This window comes from Populus euphratica, unplaced genomic scaffold (assembly GCF_000495115.2).
Source record: "Populus euphratica unplaced genomic scaffold, PopEup_1.0 scaffold74.1, whole genome shotgun sequence".
Lineage (NCBI taxonomy): Eukaryota > Viridiplantae > Streptophyta > Magnoliopsida > Malpighiales > Salicaceae > Populus > Populus euphratica.
Genome location: NW_011499954.1, coordinates 163,166 through 177,848, shown reverse-complemented (window position 1 = coordinate 177,848; position 14,683 = coordinate 163,166). Strand labels below are relative to the sequence as shown.

The window sequence follows — 14,683 nt, the reverse complement described above, 5'->3', positions numbered from 1 at the left end:
ATCATTTGTATGTTGTATTCTTAATTTAAGTGCGAGTATTTCTACTTACTAGAAATTTTAAACTCTATAAAAATATTGTTATTTTTTAGATGAAGTAGAATGAGCTAAATTGAAGAATATTAGAAAAATATCCTTAAGGTGACCATCTACCATGTGTATTTTTTAAATTAATACTACATATATTTGTTATGTATTTATTTTGGTAAAAATATAATTAAGTGACAATTAAGGCATGAGTCTATTGAACTATGGTAGTGGGCAAACACGTCCATGATGGATAAAAGTGTAAAAATTAGATTATATATAAAGGATCCTAGTGTAGCCAATATATAATTACAAAAGTATTGATTCCTGGACAATTACTTCAATACATGAATTACAATGTGGATAATTTTGCAAATCCCTTGTTGATTATATTTTTTTCATTTGAAAAAATAATTAGTTATTTAATTATTCTATTCTATTTTTTTATATATTTATTCAAATATAGTAAAATTTATTCTCAAAACTAATAAAAGTTTTTAAAACCTAATTTGGCATAATCTATTATTATCATATAGATTAAACAGTAAATTTGTTAATAAAATCAGTGTAAGTATTTTGGTATAAAAAATAAAGTGTTGGACCCAAAAGCCCTAAGAAATGCGTAGGAAAGAAGGTGGTAAGATTCAAAACTAGTTTTACTTTAAGAAGCTGCGAACATTGGAGCTCGAAACTATAATCTTTACCCAAAACAACAGCAAAGAGGATAATTTCTGCAGCCACTCATATGGGCTGCACTTAGCTGTAAAAAATAATGTGGACTGGTACAGGGGCAGTCTCTTGGGCTTTCAATTTCAAAACAACTGCACAAGCTCTTGTATTGTGAAAATTTGGGCATGGATTTCAGCTTCTTTGACAAGCAATGCATTGTCTTTTACTTAAAAAAGGGGGCAGATTATTAGGTAGTTGACCAGCAAGAACGTGGAAAAAATTGATGCAAAGAATATTATTTCAACTTTCTTCCATGAAGTTTCTTTGTTGTTGCTAAAAAGAGTAAAAACAGTTGATTTGCATGAAACATGCAAGCTTTTTACCTCCATGAATTTTCGCTTCCAGTAATTTAGTCAAACGTTCAGACATGGTGTGATCAAGTGGATTATAAACTTTTGCACAGTTGACGTTCTTAAAAGTTGAAAGTTGAATCCAGTTTTAAACATTTTCTTCTTCGAGGAAACAACGGTTGAGAACTTTTTCAAAAGAAAAATGAATCAATGGCATGCTGTGCCTAATCCACCAGATGAATGCTTGTCAATCACAAGATGAACGCCATATGGCAATAAACTTCTAAGCCTTGTCCCCTAAAACAGTACCCTTATATCGTTGTGAAAACTGAAAAGCCTAATCGATCAAGAAATTCAAGGCATTGAAAAGGAAAAGACAGGAGTTTTGAATCTCCTCCTCTCCTTTTTTACAATTGAAAATGCTGCTTTAATTAATGCTTACTTGTATCAATGTAATACGTAACGGAAAGGTTGTCCCCCTTCATTAATTTCAAGGGCAACCACCTCGATGGAAAAACCGTAAACTTCGACAGAATCTGGTGATTTTAGTCACTAGATTTTCAATTTTGTTTAGGATAATTTGTAGTTATATTTATTCACATCTCAAGATGAACAGCTTGAAAACCTACCCCTCCTGCAGAGTAGAGAACTCCAGAATCTACAAGATGAAAGAAAAACCAGCTTCCAGGACAATCGAAGCAGTTTTTGAAGACAATAAACAGGTTTACAAATTGTACCCTTTAAGGGATTTATATTTAACGACTTCTTTATACAAGTTTTGCCTATTAAGTGGCATGGCCTCTAACAATTTTGCGCCATCACAACTCTGGTCTAGGACAATATCCTCCATTTTCAAGACCTCGTTGTCTCCTTTGGTGTGTCTCTTACGGTACTCCTTGTTATTTGATGACGGCTCCAATACATCATCTGCAAATCGCACTCTCTTCTTGTCTTGACATGATCTCCTTGATCCTGTCGGTTTTTTGACAACCCTTTAGTTTTTTGTTTCTCTATTTTATCAGGGGTAAAAAAAAAAACAACAGAACTTGAAAGGAAAAGGAGAAAAAAGATCACCACATACCCGCCAATTCAAACTCCATCTTCTTCATGAAATCAGAGAGGAGACGTTTGTGGACTTGACGTGCAATGAGAACTACACTTCCTGAAACGGCAAAGGCAGCCATGAAACCAAGCCCCATTGAACCTGGCATGTTTCTTGGTTTATATTTCTCTCTTATGACTCTTTCTCAATTGGGCTAAAACTTTTTGGTGGTCTCCAACGCTATAAGGAGGAAAATTTCGTGATTTCCATAGACAAAGACTTGGAAAAAGCCGAAGGTCTGAAAAGAAGAGTGGGAGACGCGATGATAAACATCGGCAGCCGGGAACGGAAGGATGGTTAGTAGTTGGTGTTATTTATGTGAAAGAGAAGAACGAGTCTGGAATTGGACGGTCAAGGAAAATGACCTTTGCCTGAACTATTAAAATAGCACAAGATTGGTGGAGGTTCCCAGAAATTTAATTTAATTTTTATTTTTTTACGTTAAAAATAAATTTTAAAAACTAAAAAAAATATTTTAATATATTTTTAATTAAAAAACCATTCTAATCACACTATCAAGCACTCTTGTGCCGAAATTAAACCATTAGATAAATATAATAATAGGTAATTTCGTGAGCATTGCCCATTTATTCAGCGGGGGGGGATTGGACACCTTCATTTGTGTGGTGTTTCTCCTTGACAACAATAGTGACAAGACATGTCCTTTTCTTTTATTAGAGTTTGACAGGTAATGTTCAAGATTTTTACTACATATTTTATTTTATTTTTAATGGGAGAGGATGGCCTTAAATTTAACACAAATTCCCACAATGTTATTTCTTTAATTATTATTTTTTTCTAATATAAAAAAGAACTAGAATCGTTGACCTCTAGTGTGTAAATATGGTTGGATAATGATTAATCAACCACCTTAAACAACCATAATTTGCAGGCTCACTGCCTTAAAAGTCCAAACCCTCTTCGAATTTGATATCATATGGAGAATCTATTCCCTCTAGGGTTTCCAGCTTAGGTTTCATGGCTAAGAATGTGAATGGCACGACATGGAAATTAAAAAGGTGTCTAAAAATGTAGTAATTGTTAATTTTTGAAGTATTTTTTATTGGAAAATGTATTAAAATAATTTTTTTATTTTTTAAATTAGTATATTAAAATAATCTTAAAATATCAAAAAATATTAATTTAAAGTAAAATAAATAAATAAATTTAATTTTTTTAAATTTCTTTGAAACATAAAGATAAATAGATAAAATATTGAAGTAGTTGGTTCTGAAAATGAATATTCATTTTATACAAGACCGAAAACGCCAACTGATAAATAGCATTAAAAATCTGATAGCCCAAGACATGCACACGTCACCGCTCCAGCTTCTAGAAGAGGCCGTTTCAACTACCACCATACCCACTCTCTATTCTCAATCATGTTATTGTATAATATTTAATTTTATTTTATAGTATTTAATTCCCCTATATATACTTATTCATCTCAAACGTCAATACAGTATTTAATCATAATCATAATTGACCCTTCAAGTATAAAATAAAATAAAATATCAAGTAGGCACATATTCCTTAATAACTGCTTCTTTTTTTTGGAATTAGGGTTGTATTTTATTTTCTTGATCTCGTTTTTTTCAATTTTATAAACTCTTAAAAATAAATATTGATATATCATTTTTGCCTATTCTAGCTCTAAACAAACATGTGACTTTCATTATATGTTTAATATAATAAAAATTAAATAATATTACTACACTATTGTTTTCGTCCAAATCATAATCGAATCTTTCTATATTAAACTTTAATTATAATTTTAAGACAATCATGCAAAGAAAACAAATATATTTGATATTCAATTTGTGCTGATTTTTGGATTCCATATTTGTAGAATAAGTGTTTGAAACGGTGATAAATTTTTATGAATTTTAAATATGATTGAAGGATTTTTTTTATTTAAAATTAATTTTTTAATATTTCTATATCATTTTCGTATACTAATGTTAAAAATAGATCTTATAAAAAAAATCTTATTTTAATATATTTTTAAATAAAAATTACTTTAAAATATAACATTTATCATATTTGAGACAAACAAACAAATTCAAAAAATAAATCACAATTTTTCTTTAACTATTTCTTTTAACATAATCTAATGACATTAATCAAATCCTTTAAACGAAAAGGATATTCCTAAAATATTTATTTATTCCTAAAAAATCCTAAAGCTTATTTAAATTCTAAATATGATTTTTCTTATTCAATAAATATCTGAATTTGTTCTTTTATACCATCCAAATAAGAGTTGTCACTTTGCTTCACAGTCTCAAGTGGATTTTACATAAAAAATTCAAATCAATAAAAAGGACTCTTTATGCCTTACTAGGAACGATAATGATCGATTCTTCTTTAACCCACCTCATCAGTGCATATTTCAGACATAATTTTGGTTTTAAAAAAATTATGTTTCTTAAAAATTTAAATTTAAATTTATTTAAAATTATATATATATATATATATATATATATATATATTTTATATTAAAAATTCTTTTAGAACCAGCTTCCAGGATAATCGAAGCAGTTTTTGAAGACCTTTGAGAAAAAGAAACATGGAAGTGGTCAATAGAACTTCCTCTTCTTCTTCTTTTTCAATTGGATAACGCAAATGCACTCCCAGTCGCCAACAGCGACTTGAACATAAGATAAGCACCTAAGACATCTTGATAATGAAATTTTTTTTTTAATTTGAATTTGTTTTTAAAAGGTATATTTTATAGATGTAAATAAATAAAATTCTGATTATCTTAATTTTTTATAAAAAATATATATCCTAACTTAAATTCAAGATTGTTATCCAGATTTCAAACCATTTTTCATAATGCTATATTCTTTAAAGATTTTTTTATTTAAAAAAACTTTACTTAAAAAAGTATTTTGTGGATTCATGTAAACAAATAAAATTCCGAATCATCCTAAATTTTTACAAAAATATATATATTCTAACTTAAATTCAAAACTTGTTATATAAATCTTAAAACTTTTACTGTTACACTGTCCTCCTCTAGGAACCTTGATCAGGAAATGTTTCTCCTTAAACTGGTATTATATCACAGAGTACACGAGAAAGAGAGGAACACTACCCCGTACACAATCCTCATAGCCATCTTCACCAAACTATAGAATGGATCTTGAATTCCAAAGAGAGGGGGGTAGAGGTTGGTTTTGGATCTGGACCTGGAATTTGATTCCTTTAAAGCAATAAGCTTTAGCTTTGAATTTGGAATTTGCAAATCGAAAGTGGATAAGGCCATGTTTTTTTTCATTACGAAATCTTTTCCAACGCGAGGCCAAGAGACAGGGAAGGTGTTTGACTTCCACGTGGGGAATGGGGATAGGAATGTTACGTGGGAAGTTTCGTTTGGAAGCACCTGTATGACTGTTTATTATTTTTATTTTATTTTAAATAAATAAATGCCTCTGCTCTCCTCCTCAGGCAAAAACGTAAGAACATGGAAAGGGATTTTCGTGATGTAATGAATTTTTTTCAACGTCTCCATATCGGATTGGGTTAGGGTTTGGTTCTTTCCGGAACCTTCAAGTGTTGACCGCACAAGTCAATAATTTTTATAATATTTATTAAACATTAAAGTACATGTTTGATTCTAATACCCTTATCTTGTTATTGAGGGGGAGCAAGCTATTAATCTCCAACACACCCACCCAGTGATTAATAATACTAGAAATAAAACGTTTGATGGTAGTAAAACACGACTAGGGATATTGATCATGCTAAAATGGTATATCCATTAATCATGTAATAATAAATCACCATAAAGTTGATGTTCATACAGCAATGATCAAAATTCAAATCTGAAAAGTCATCGTTTGATTGGTTTTATTATGATCGAAGACAGTTATGAGCGCCTCAGAGCTTCAAGCTTTAATCAAAATCTAGAACAGCCAGGTTGATTGATCTTTAGCTCCTGATCCTTCCAGCCATGTTTCATGCACATGCATATAAGTTGCCCTGGAAACACCGCCCTTCTAAACCACACACAAAAACAAAAAAATGAAATCATGCGATGAAGAAAGTCTTGTTTTAGCGGAAACTCATTGATTGATCTCAAGGCTTACCTTCATGTTTATTATACATGTGATCACACAACCTTGCTGCTCATCGCCTGCAGGAATTGACAAGTAAATATGTTGGAAGAAATGAGAAGGTGGGACGCAGAACTCCATTCGTGATCATGGGATCCCTCATATCGAAGCTTTTACTAATCAGGGCATAAACTAATCTATGTTTATATTTTATTCTTCAAATAAAAGCATAACCACAAGAAATTAATCGTTTGCAAAACTGATTGCCAGTGCACATTTGCCAACACCAACTCCAAAAACTGTCAGTCCATTGAAAGGGTTGCGTCAGATACTTCACCGTGTGTTAATATGGATTCCACAAGTATATTTCATGGGGAATGCTAGTGGCAGTCACTTTGACAGCAACTAGAGACCCCCCCACCCAAAATATATATATATCAGAAGCTACGAGCCAATAATCAATAAATTTGTTTTTGGCAACTAGCTTAACCATTTTTATTTTCTCTTTTCTTCTGACTTCTGAGACATAAATGTTGGCTATTAAATTGACAATCCCCCAAATCTAATAATAAGATGCATCAAGCTTCACAAGTGACAACCACTTACAAATTGAAACTACATAAAAAGAAATTAAAAAAGCTTGCAAATTAAGATGCACCAGATACTCAAGCTTAAACAATGACACCGAGCATCCAAAAAAGAACAGCGTTTAAGCAATTTGTTATGCATAGCAAACTTAAGATCATATTGTGATGTTGATGTTGAGCTCAAAACTGAAATCACAATGAAGATTGACCATTCAAATAGATCCAGCAAAGAGTCTCCACATGAGTAATAAGAAAGCAAGAACTACAACTTAACTTTTCTGATTTTAAAGCTGGAGAAGTAAAGGATGCTTATTATATAGTGGGCTAAATATTTGGATGAAGGCCAGGTTGCTAGCAAACTGAAAGGGGAAAGAAAATAAAAAAGTGAGGGATAGGGGATGGCTAGTTGAAACAGACAGAGTGTTGGTCCTTTTCAATTTTCTTATTTTACTTTCTGGAACTCAAGTACCAACTTTATTGTTTTAGAGTAAGAAGGTGATGGTTGTTTAACTGGTGGTGCCAAATATATTTTTCTGTTCTTTTGCAACGTGGACTCTTACATTGAGCAAGGGTTCCTTGCATCTGTCACAACTACTGCAGCTAGTATTCCCCATGTTTCAAAAATCAAGCTAGTCTACGTGTACGAGATTATCCATTACTGTGGAGGTTCTAGCAACCACACCTTTATCCTGTCCAAGTATTGGACAGGCTATTTCAAGGAGAAATTGAAAGATCTGGGAGATAAAGCTCTACAAATAGAAAAACAAATGAGGAAATTGTTGAGCCGTGTAATCATAGAAAGGAAAGAGCGAAACAATATGTAGATATGCATAGTGAACCAGAAATAGCTGAAATTTCTCAAATGCTATTATTGTCCGTAGCAGATATGATTATTGCTGTGGGCATGGTTTCTTTTCTACCAGATGGAATGTTCACTCTGGTCACAGATTTTGGCAAAACATAAAGCATCCATAGGATTCTAACTACCTAGTTAGAATAAAGCATATCAGTAGCTTTAGATGTGTTTGTCACCTAAGAAGAGGTCAAGTTCTAAAGGCTCATCCTGTTTAAAGCATCCATGTGAAGGCATGTGCTGGTCTAACCACAAAAAAAAGAAAAAAGAAACCAGTTGCAAAGAGATCCCTGATCAGTTCAAGGTCATTCAGTAAACCAATTACAGCAGAAGTATGGGTTGAAACTTAAAAACCATGTAATGGGACAGAGCAGAAGAAATTTAAATAGATGAGGTCAAAGAAAAGGGGAAAGTGTACTGCTGTCTCACTGGCATAGAAATATGTCATAAAATGCACGAGAGAGAGAGTGAGAGAAAGAGGACATCTTATCATCAGTTTTATTTTTAATGCAATCATTAACACTAGGAAGTCAGTCTTACCAGATAATTCCCACTTGTTGAACTTTACTAGCCATGTATCCAGGCCAGTCTGTGTAGATAATACCCGATCCACCCATACCCGAAATTGTTGGCCCTGTTTGTCACCATAGTAGTTCCTCATTCCAGTTATAGCACCACAAAGAGGAAGTTCAGCACCAGATGGATGGACAAGAATACCGGATGCATCCTGCCAAGAAAAGGAAAACTTATATCATGCTAACAGAAGACAAGGAATCTGGAAAAGCAAAATACATGTATATAAAAAACTGGTTGGTGCATTCATGGACGCAAGCAAATAAGATGATGGTGGATATATTAGACTTTATCAGATCTAAATGACTGATGAATTGTTTCAGCTCTGCTCTTTGTGAAAAATTCACCTCTTAAGAGACAACATTCAGGTGACCCAACTAATATGGATACTAATTTATCACATATGCTGTATAGCTCTTTATATTTTTACATAATCCACTCCAGGGCATTGACTCCAGAGGTAAGTGAGTGGATTGGTACTGTCAATGTGAACCTCTGTTCCAGTTTTTAACCAATTCAAATTCAACCCTTCAGATTGTGCAGCAGAACAGATTAAAAACTGTATCAGCCACAAGCTTACTTTTCTGTTCATCAACCACAAGGCTATTGGCCGAGAAAAGGTATAAAAAAAATACATAATCAATCACAATGAGACAGACCTTCCATTTATAACAGATTAACAGTCTTAGCAACGTATCTACCCAACTGAAAAAAGCAAGAGAACCAAACAAAAAAAAGTCACCTGGACAATTTAATGCTTAGCTGGAACTTTATCATCCTAAAAGAAAGAATGTGAAATGCGGAAGAATATAGTTCATTGTCTATACCAATGAAAAAGGGTAGAAATGGTTGTTTCTTGCTTCTATAAACACTCCACAAGGAAAAGGAAAGAAAATAAGATCAGGAAGTCCTCTAGAGAAACATGTAGAATCGAAAGAAAAAGAGGATAGTAAACATACACAATCAGCTTTCATGCTTGCCAAATATATCTCACAGTTCTCAACCTCTGCACGCCTCCATCTTTCATAGAACAAGAAAAACTTCACCATTTCACTACTGGCACTGACATTTTCCAACTCAGAGTCTGAAAAGTTGGTTATATCTCTTGGAGAAGTATTGGGACCAAGGTTAAAATGGCCAATGGCTTGTATGATGCCAGCTGCACACCTCTCAGTCGCATGAATTATTTTAGGATTGCCTTTAGCATTTTCAGCATGCCACTGCAACAACTCTTCTTGTGCATTGCTAACCTAGACAGATAAATAATGAATAAATAGTTAACAAATAAACGACTTATGAAGGCAATCTCAATTTCCCTATGAAGTGCTATGGCGGACTGTAAATACCCACCATCACTCCATGTACATCTGGAATGCTGAACAGCTCAGCATCATTTCCAGAATCACCACAAACAAGAGTATTGGTAGGTAGTTTTCCCTCAGCCTTAAATTTCTCATGTAAGTATGCAAGAGCTTGCCCTTTGCCAGCACGTTGGGGTAGTATATCCAAGTCCATTCCACCACTATAAACAATTTTGACATCCAACTATAAAAGAAGAAGAAGAAGAAGAGAAGAGATTGGAAAATTAAGTTAGATAAGGTAGCACCTGCTGAACTGTACTAAAAAGAACATAAAATTAGGGGGAAGGAAAAGGATACGAAACCACCATAATGATGTTTCAAAAAAGCATTGCATGTACTAAGGCAAAGACAAATGATATTCAAGTGCAACTCATTCCTGAACAAACTTGAAACTCACCCCGCGTTTTGCAAATATCTCTGAGAGGGCCTTTATCACGTCCTGAGCCTTGTCTTTATCAACATAAAAGCTGACCTTGTGAGGCCGTTGCTCAGTTTCTGACTGCATTACCCCATAGATTTCATTTATTCAGAGATTTCAAGTAGCCAAACTGTTTTCTTCAATGTACCAAACTATATGCTCATTTTGAAAGCAACACACAATCATAGAATCAAATGGCATAAGTTTTTAACCATACCTGAAGAGTAAGTTCTGAAAACTTGCTGGTTTCCTCGGTGACTGTGTTCCTATCCCATTTCTGATTCAAAACTTCCACCCAACCATCATCAGGCACCATAGAGGTGCCATACGTGATCTCAGTTCCTACAGACATTATGGTTATATCGGGTGTTAACATGGGTTTCTCTTTTCTCAACTGCTTGTAAAGCGTAGGTGATCTTCCAGTTGAGAAAACTAGCAGAGAATCATGACGATAACAGGCCTCCCATAATGCATTGAACCTAAGAAGAGACATGTTCTCCGGATCATGATGATCGACCTGCAACAAGAGCATATTCTAATTACTGCAGCCACAAGAATATAAATGAAACAAGCAGAAACCAAACAATTATGAGACGAGACGCACCATTGTATGATCAAGATCAGAAACTATCATGAGGCGAGCAGGAGCATTGAGCCTATTCATCATTTCTTATTCGAAACCTCAACCCTATACAAAAAATAAATCAATTTTAACTACAGCAACAACCATCAATAACAATTCTTCACTGTCAACTCAAGCCTTAAGTATTATATCCAAGAAAAAATCTTAACTTGGTACTATGCAAAGGTAATGATCTTCTAAGAGAATCACTAATGTTTTTATTGAAGGTACTGTAAGAATACTAAAATTTCGTAATTTCGGCTACCCATGAGATTTGCACGAGTACTAGCATAGCAACTAGTTAAAGTTTGTTTCTTAGGAAATGATTTTAAGGATAGAATGGATACATAATATTGAAAATGAAAAATTAAAAGAGAGAGAAAAAGACAGAGAGTCACTGTAAACGAACTGATAAATCTCCCCCCCCCCCAAAAAAAAAAAAAAAAAAACTTATTAAAAAGCATAAGACCGCGAATGAATAAAATAGCAGAAATTAGGATCAAAGAAATACTAATCAATAACAGGAACAGCAAGCATTTCCATTACCAAAGGTCCCTAATATGACTGAAAGAAATAAAATTCTATTTCTGATATAAAAAAACCCACATCAGTAGAAACTGAAAATAAAAGTCCCATCTTCCATAACCTCAACTCCTTTTTTTCCCTTCAGCGCACTTTCTAAGCAACCTATCCAAACTAAATATACAAAAAATGGAAGAGCAAAGAGAACCCAGAAAAAAGAATCTGAAAAATCTAAAAGAAACATAAGCAAATAAATGAAAAGACAAGAGCTTTAGAATATGATCATTACTAGTACTAACACAAAATTGCAGTGATTGTTATTATGGAACTGAATCAAACAAACCTGAATGAAATGGCAGGAAAAGATTATAAAATAGTACCCTTTTCTTAATATTTTGTGCAGCTGCTGCTGCTGTGATGTGATGATCTCGTATTGGATCCAAATTCGTTGGCGCTTCGTTTGTGAAGTGAAAGATTAATAATCCAACACAAGCGGAGAAAGAAAGAGAATGAAACTAACTACACCAAAAAATTTCATTAAAACTGTTTTTGGACACTTGTGCAAACAAGAGAAGGCCACATGGAGTAGTGGGGGCCAGTGATCCAATGGGAAACTGGTGATCCTGTACGTGTGGTCGAATAATATATGAGAAAAAAATTAGGAAGAAGGAAATCACAAAGTGATGGTTTATAATGGTTGTTTTTTAAAAATATATTAAATTTTTATTTTTATTTTTATTTTTAATTTCAATATTAATACATCAGAATAATTAAAAAAATTCAATTTTTTTCAAAATTTTAATTTAAAAAATTCAAAATTTTACAAAATCACTTTACCCCCACAAAAATAAATCGCAGTTATAAAAAATTAAATTTATCATATATTTTGTACGCAAATTTATTTTTTCTTTTTTTAAGTATTTTAATTTTTTATTTTTGTTATTTGAGTGTGTGAATTTTTTTTTTATTTTTTAACTAAGTATTTTTATTAGGTTCCATCAAACACATGCTGACATGTTCTTTAAATTTCAATGTTATTTTGTTGACGTGTAAAACCAAGTGTATATCAAATTTTCATTTTATTTCTGATTAATTTCTTTCGTTTTTTTATATAGTACATAGACTTTTATATTTTTTATATTTGAGTGTTTATATTTTCAGGAATTTATCATTTGATTGCTTTAAATTTTAAAAGCTAATAAATATCCACTCTCATTTTTATGTAGGTCAAGTTTGTCCTTGTTAAATAAACTTAAAAAATTAAAAAAATAGATAGATAATATTTTATTCAAAAAATAAATAAGAATAAAAGATGACTTACAAATAAAAAAAAAATCATAGCAACTTAGTTTCCTTTACTTTCATATAATTAACCCAAATAGTTCTTGACAATTAATTTTTAAAATGCAATATAGTTAATATAAAAATTGATTATTTTTTTACTTCTTTTTTTATCTTTATTTTCTTACCTAGTCAATTATGATCCACATAATTTTTTTGAGGCCTTTTATTCTTCTTCTTTTTTGTGTGTGTGTTTTATTTTCTTACCTATTTATTACTATTTTGTTGTTTTAATTTCAAATTTTATTTAATTTTAGTCAAATATAGTTTACATTAGATTGCAAGGTAAACATTTACTAGCTTTTAAAAGTAGAGGGACTAAATTGAAAAAGTTTTAAAATTGTAGACCTCAAATAGTAAAAAAAGAATTCATGCATTAAATTAGAAATAAAAAAATAAAGATAATTTATTAGAAATAAAGTGAGGATGTTCACATACTTGCTACACATCAATAGGCAAATATATCAATTTAATGACTACATCGGCATGCATTTGGTAAAATCTTCCATAAATATTTTATTAAAAAAATTGAAATCTCTCATGCTCAAATATCAAAAATACAAAATAGAGGCTCAAATAAAAAATAAAGGAAAAATTATATAAAAACCCTTATCTTTTAGCCTAGTTGCACTTTGCAACTATAGTTTTGGAAATTAAATTTTAAATCCCTCTGTTTATGTGGTTATTTTACTTTTTATATATCAGGTTAAGAATTTGCTAGCTTAGTCAACAAAAAAAGTTTGAAATATTACAGGATTGCCATTATAATTGTTTTAAAATACCAAGAACCCTTATAACTTCTGCATCTTCTTCTTTCTCGTACCACCATTTTTGCTTATTCTTTTTCCCTAATCTTGCTCCTTTTTTTAACATTTAGATCTTTTTTTGTAGTTTCAAATCCATGATGATAAACTAAACAAATTAAAATAAATTTTGAATACAATCTTTTTTGTTTCCATCCCACAATACAAAAATATCATAATTCAATTTTGGATTCCTTAAAATTGTTTTATAAAAAATACACATTTAAAAATCCCAAAAACATCAAAAATTAAAAATCTTAAAATATTTTCAAGACATGAGAAGAAAAGTTTTTGAGCCACAAAAAACCAAGATACTAGAAAAATAGCCGAATGAAGAGATTTTGACAAGATAGGATGAAGGAAGAAACAAAATTAAGGCAACATGACCAAAACTAGAAGAATTAATGAAGTTTAAGGATTTAATTAAACTTTTAACAAGTTTAATTGACTTATTTAAGGACTTAATTGAAGCAAGAATCAAGTTTGAAAGTCAATTGTAAAAATTAATTAAGTTTAAGGACTTAATTAAATTTCAAGGACTCAATTGAAAAAAATTCAAGTTTGGAGACCTAATTCAAATCAATTTACAAAGATTAAAAGATTAGGGACATAAATGAAACTTTAAAAAAATCTAAAATATAAAGTTCAACTGAGGACCACTTTGAAGAAACCCAAAATTAAAAACCATTTTGCAAAAAGCACTGGAATTTAAAGTTCTAATTGAAGAAGGTTAAGGATAAAATTGCAAGGATTTTTAAAGACTAGGTCCAATTAAGGACTCAATTGAAAAGTTTCATAAGTTTAGGGATAAAATCGAAAATAGATCATTTAGATGACAAATCATTTAATTTCTAAGACTAGACCCCGAATGACATGTTCAACTCCAATTGCTCTTTCACCTTTTTATCACACCACACAAATCTTCTGTAAACTTACACCTCATTACATGCAATTCACTCTAAGTTAAAACCCCATTAATGTTGTGCCGGCAAAGAGTTTCATATTCTGCCTGCAATGACAGTCTTATCTCCTATTTTTCAGTTGCAGAGCAGGGCAAACTTTTGTTCTTAGCTTCAACAAATAGTTAGGATTTATTCTTTAATATCAAGGATTGAGATCCTATCAGTTCATAAGTCTTAGAACCTTTTCATTTCTCCTATAAACATCCCGCAAAACCCTAACTCAAGCGGCTTGGAAAGGGAAAGGAGCACTGCTATAAACACCATCTACCAACCATAAATATAGCAGCCTTCTCCTTAGTTTTTCCAGCCTGAAACAATTCTAGAAATCACAACATTTCTCAACAACCCAACGCCTCAAGCCATAACAGTAACCATTTAATCTGGAAACCCAACTCCATTTTTAGCCAAATCAAAGTTCTCACTGTGAAGCCTCCA

General features: G+C 31.8%; 2 protein-coding genes across 3 annotated transcripts; both read right to left on the bottom strand.

Annotated features, from left to right (window-relative positions):
- Positions 1-1,607: 1,607 nt before the first annotated feature.
- Positions 1,608-2,500, bottom strand: LOC105138207 (uncharacterized). Its single transcript, XM_011044244.1, has 2 exons — positions 2,125-2,500; positions 1,608-2,015 (listed from the first exon to the last, which is right to left on the bottom strand). Exons 1-2 carry the CDS (start codon positions 2,252-2,254, stop codon positions 1,768-1,770), a joined length of 378 nt encoding a protein of 125 aa, XP_011042546.1. The 5' UTR covers positions 2,255-2,500; the 3' UTR covers positions 1,608-1,767.
- Positions 2,501-5,885: 3,385 nt separating this feature from the next.
- On the bottom strand, positions 5,886-11,673 carry LOC105138205 (sucrose-phosphatase 2). Of its 2 annotated transcripts, XM_011044241.1 has the most exons (9): positions 11,523-11,673; positions 10,603-10,686; positions 10,216-10,515; positions 9,978-10,079; positions 9,570-9,764; positions 9,179-9,469; positions 8,187-8,373; positions 6,240-6,286; positions 5,886-6,149 (listed from the first exon to the last, which is right to left on the bottom strand). In XM_011044241.1, exons 2-9 carry the CDS (start codon positions 10,663-10,665, stop codon positions 6,057-6,059), a joined length of 1,278 nt encoding a protein of 425 aa, XP_011042543.1. In that variant the 5' UTR covers positions 10,666-10,686; positions 11,523-11,673; the 3' UTR covers positions 5,886-6,056. The 2 variants fall into 2 exon arrangements, with proteins under 2 accessions (XP_011042543.1, XP_011042544.1); XM_011044242.1 differs by lacking the exons at positions 5,886-6,149; positions 6,240-6,286 and adding an exon at positions 6,691-8,122 and having other exon boundaries at positions 8,160-8,373.
- Between the last annotated feature and the right edge of the window lie 3,010 nt (positions 11,674-14,683).

Bases quoted from the DNA above. Each gene is read 5' to 3' on its own strand.
- LOC105138205 (XM_011044241.1), bottom strand. From the start codon at position 10,665: ATGATGAATAGGCTCAATGCTCCTGCTCGCCTCATGATAGTTTCTGAT. The intron at 9,470-9,569 runs GTGGGTATTTAC...TTATCTGTCTAG, and splicing joins CAGATGTACATGGAGTGATG to GTTAGCAATGCACAAGAAGA. The intron at 6,150-6,239 runs GTAAGCCTTGAG...TGTGTGGTTTAG, and splicing joins CATGTATAATAAACATGAAG to AAGGGCGGTGTTTCCAGGGC.
- LOC105138207 (XM_011044244.1), bottom strand. From the start codon at position 2,254: ATGCCAGGTTCAATGGGGCTTGGTTTCATGGCTGCCTTTGCCGTTTCA. The intron at 2,016-2,124 runs GTATGTGGTGAT...AAAAACCGACAG, and splicing joins GATGGAGTTTGAATTGGCGG to GATCAAGGAGATCATGTCAA.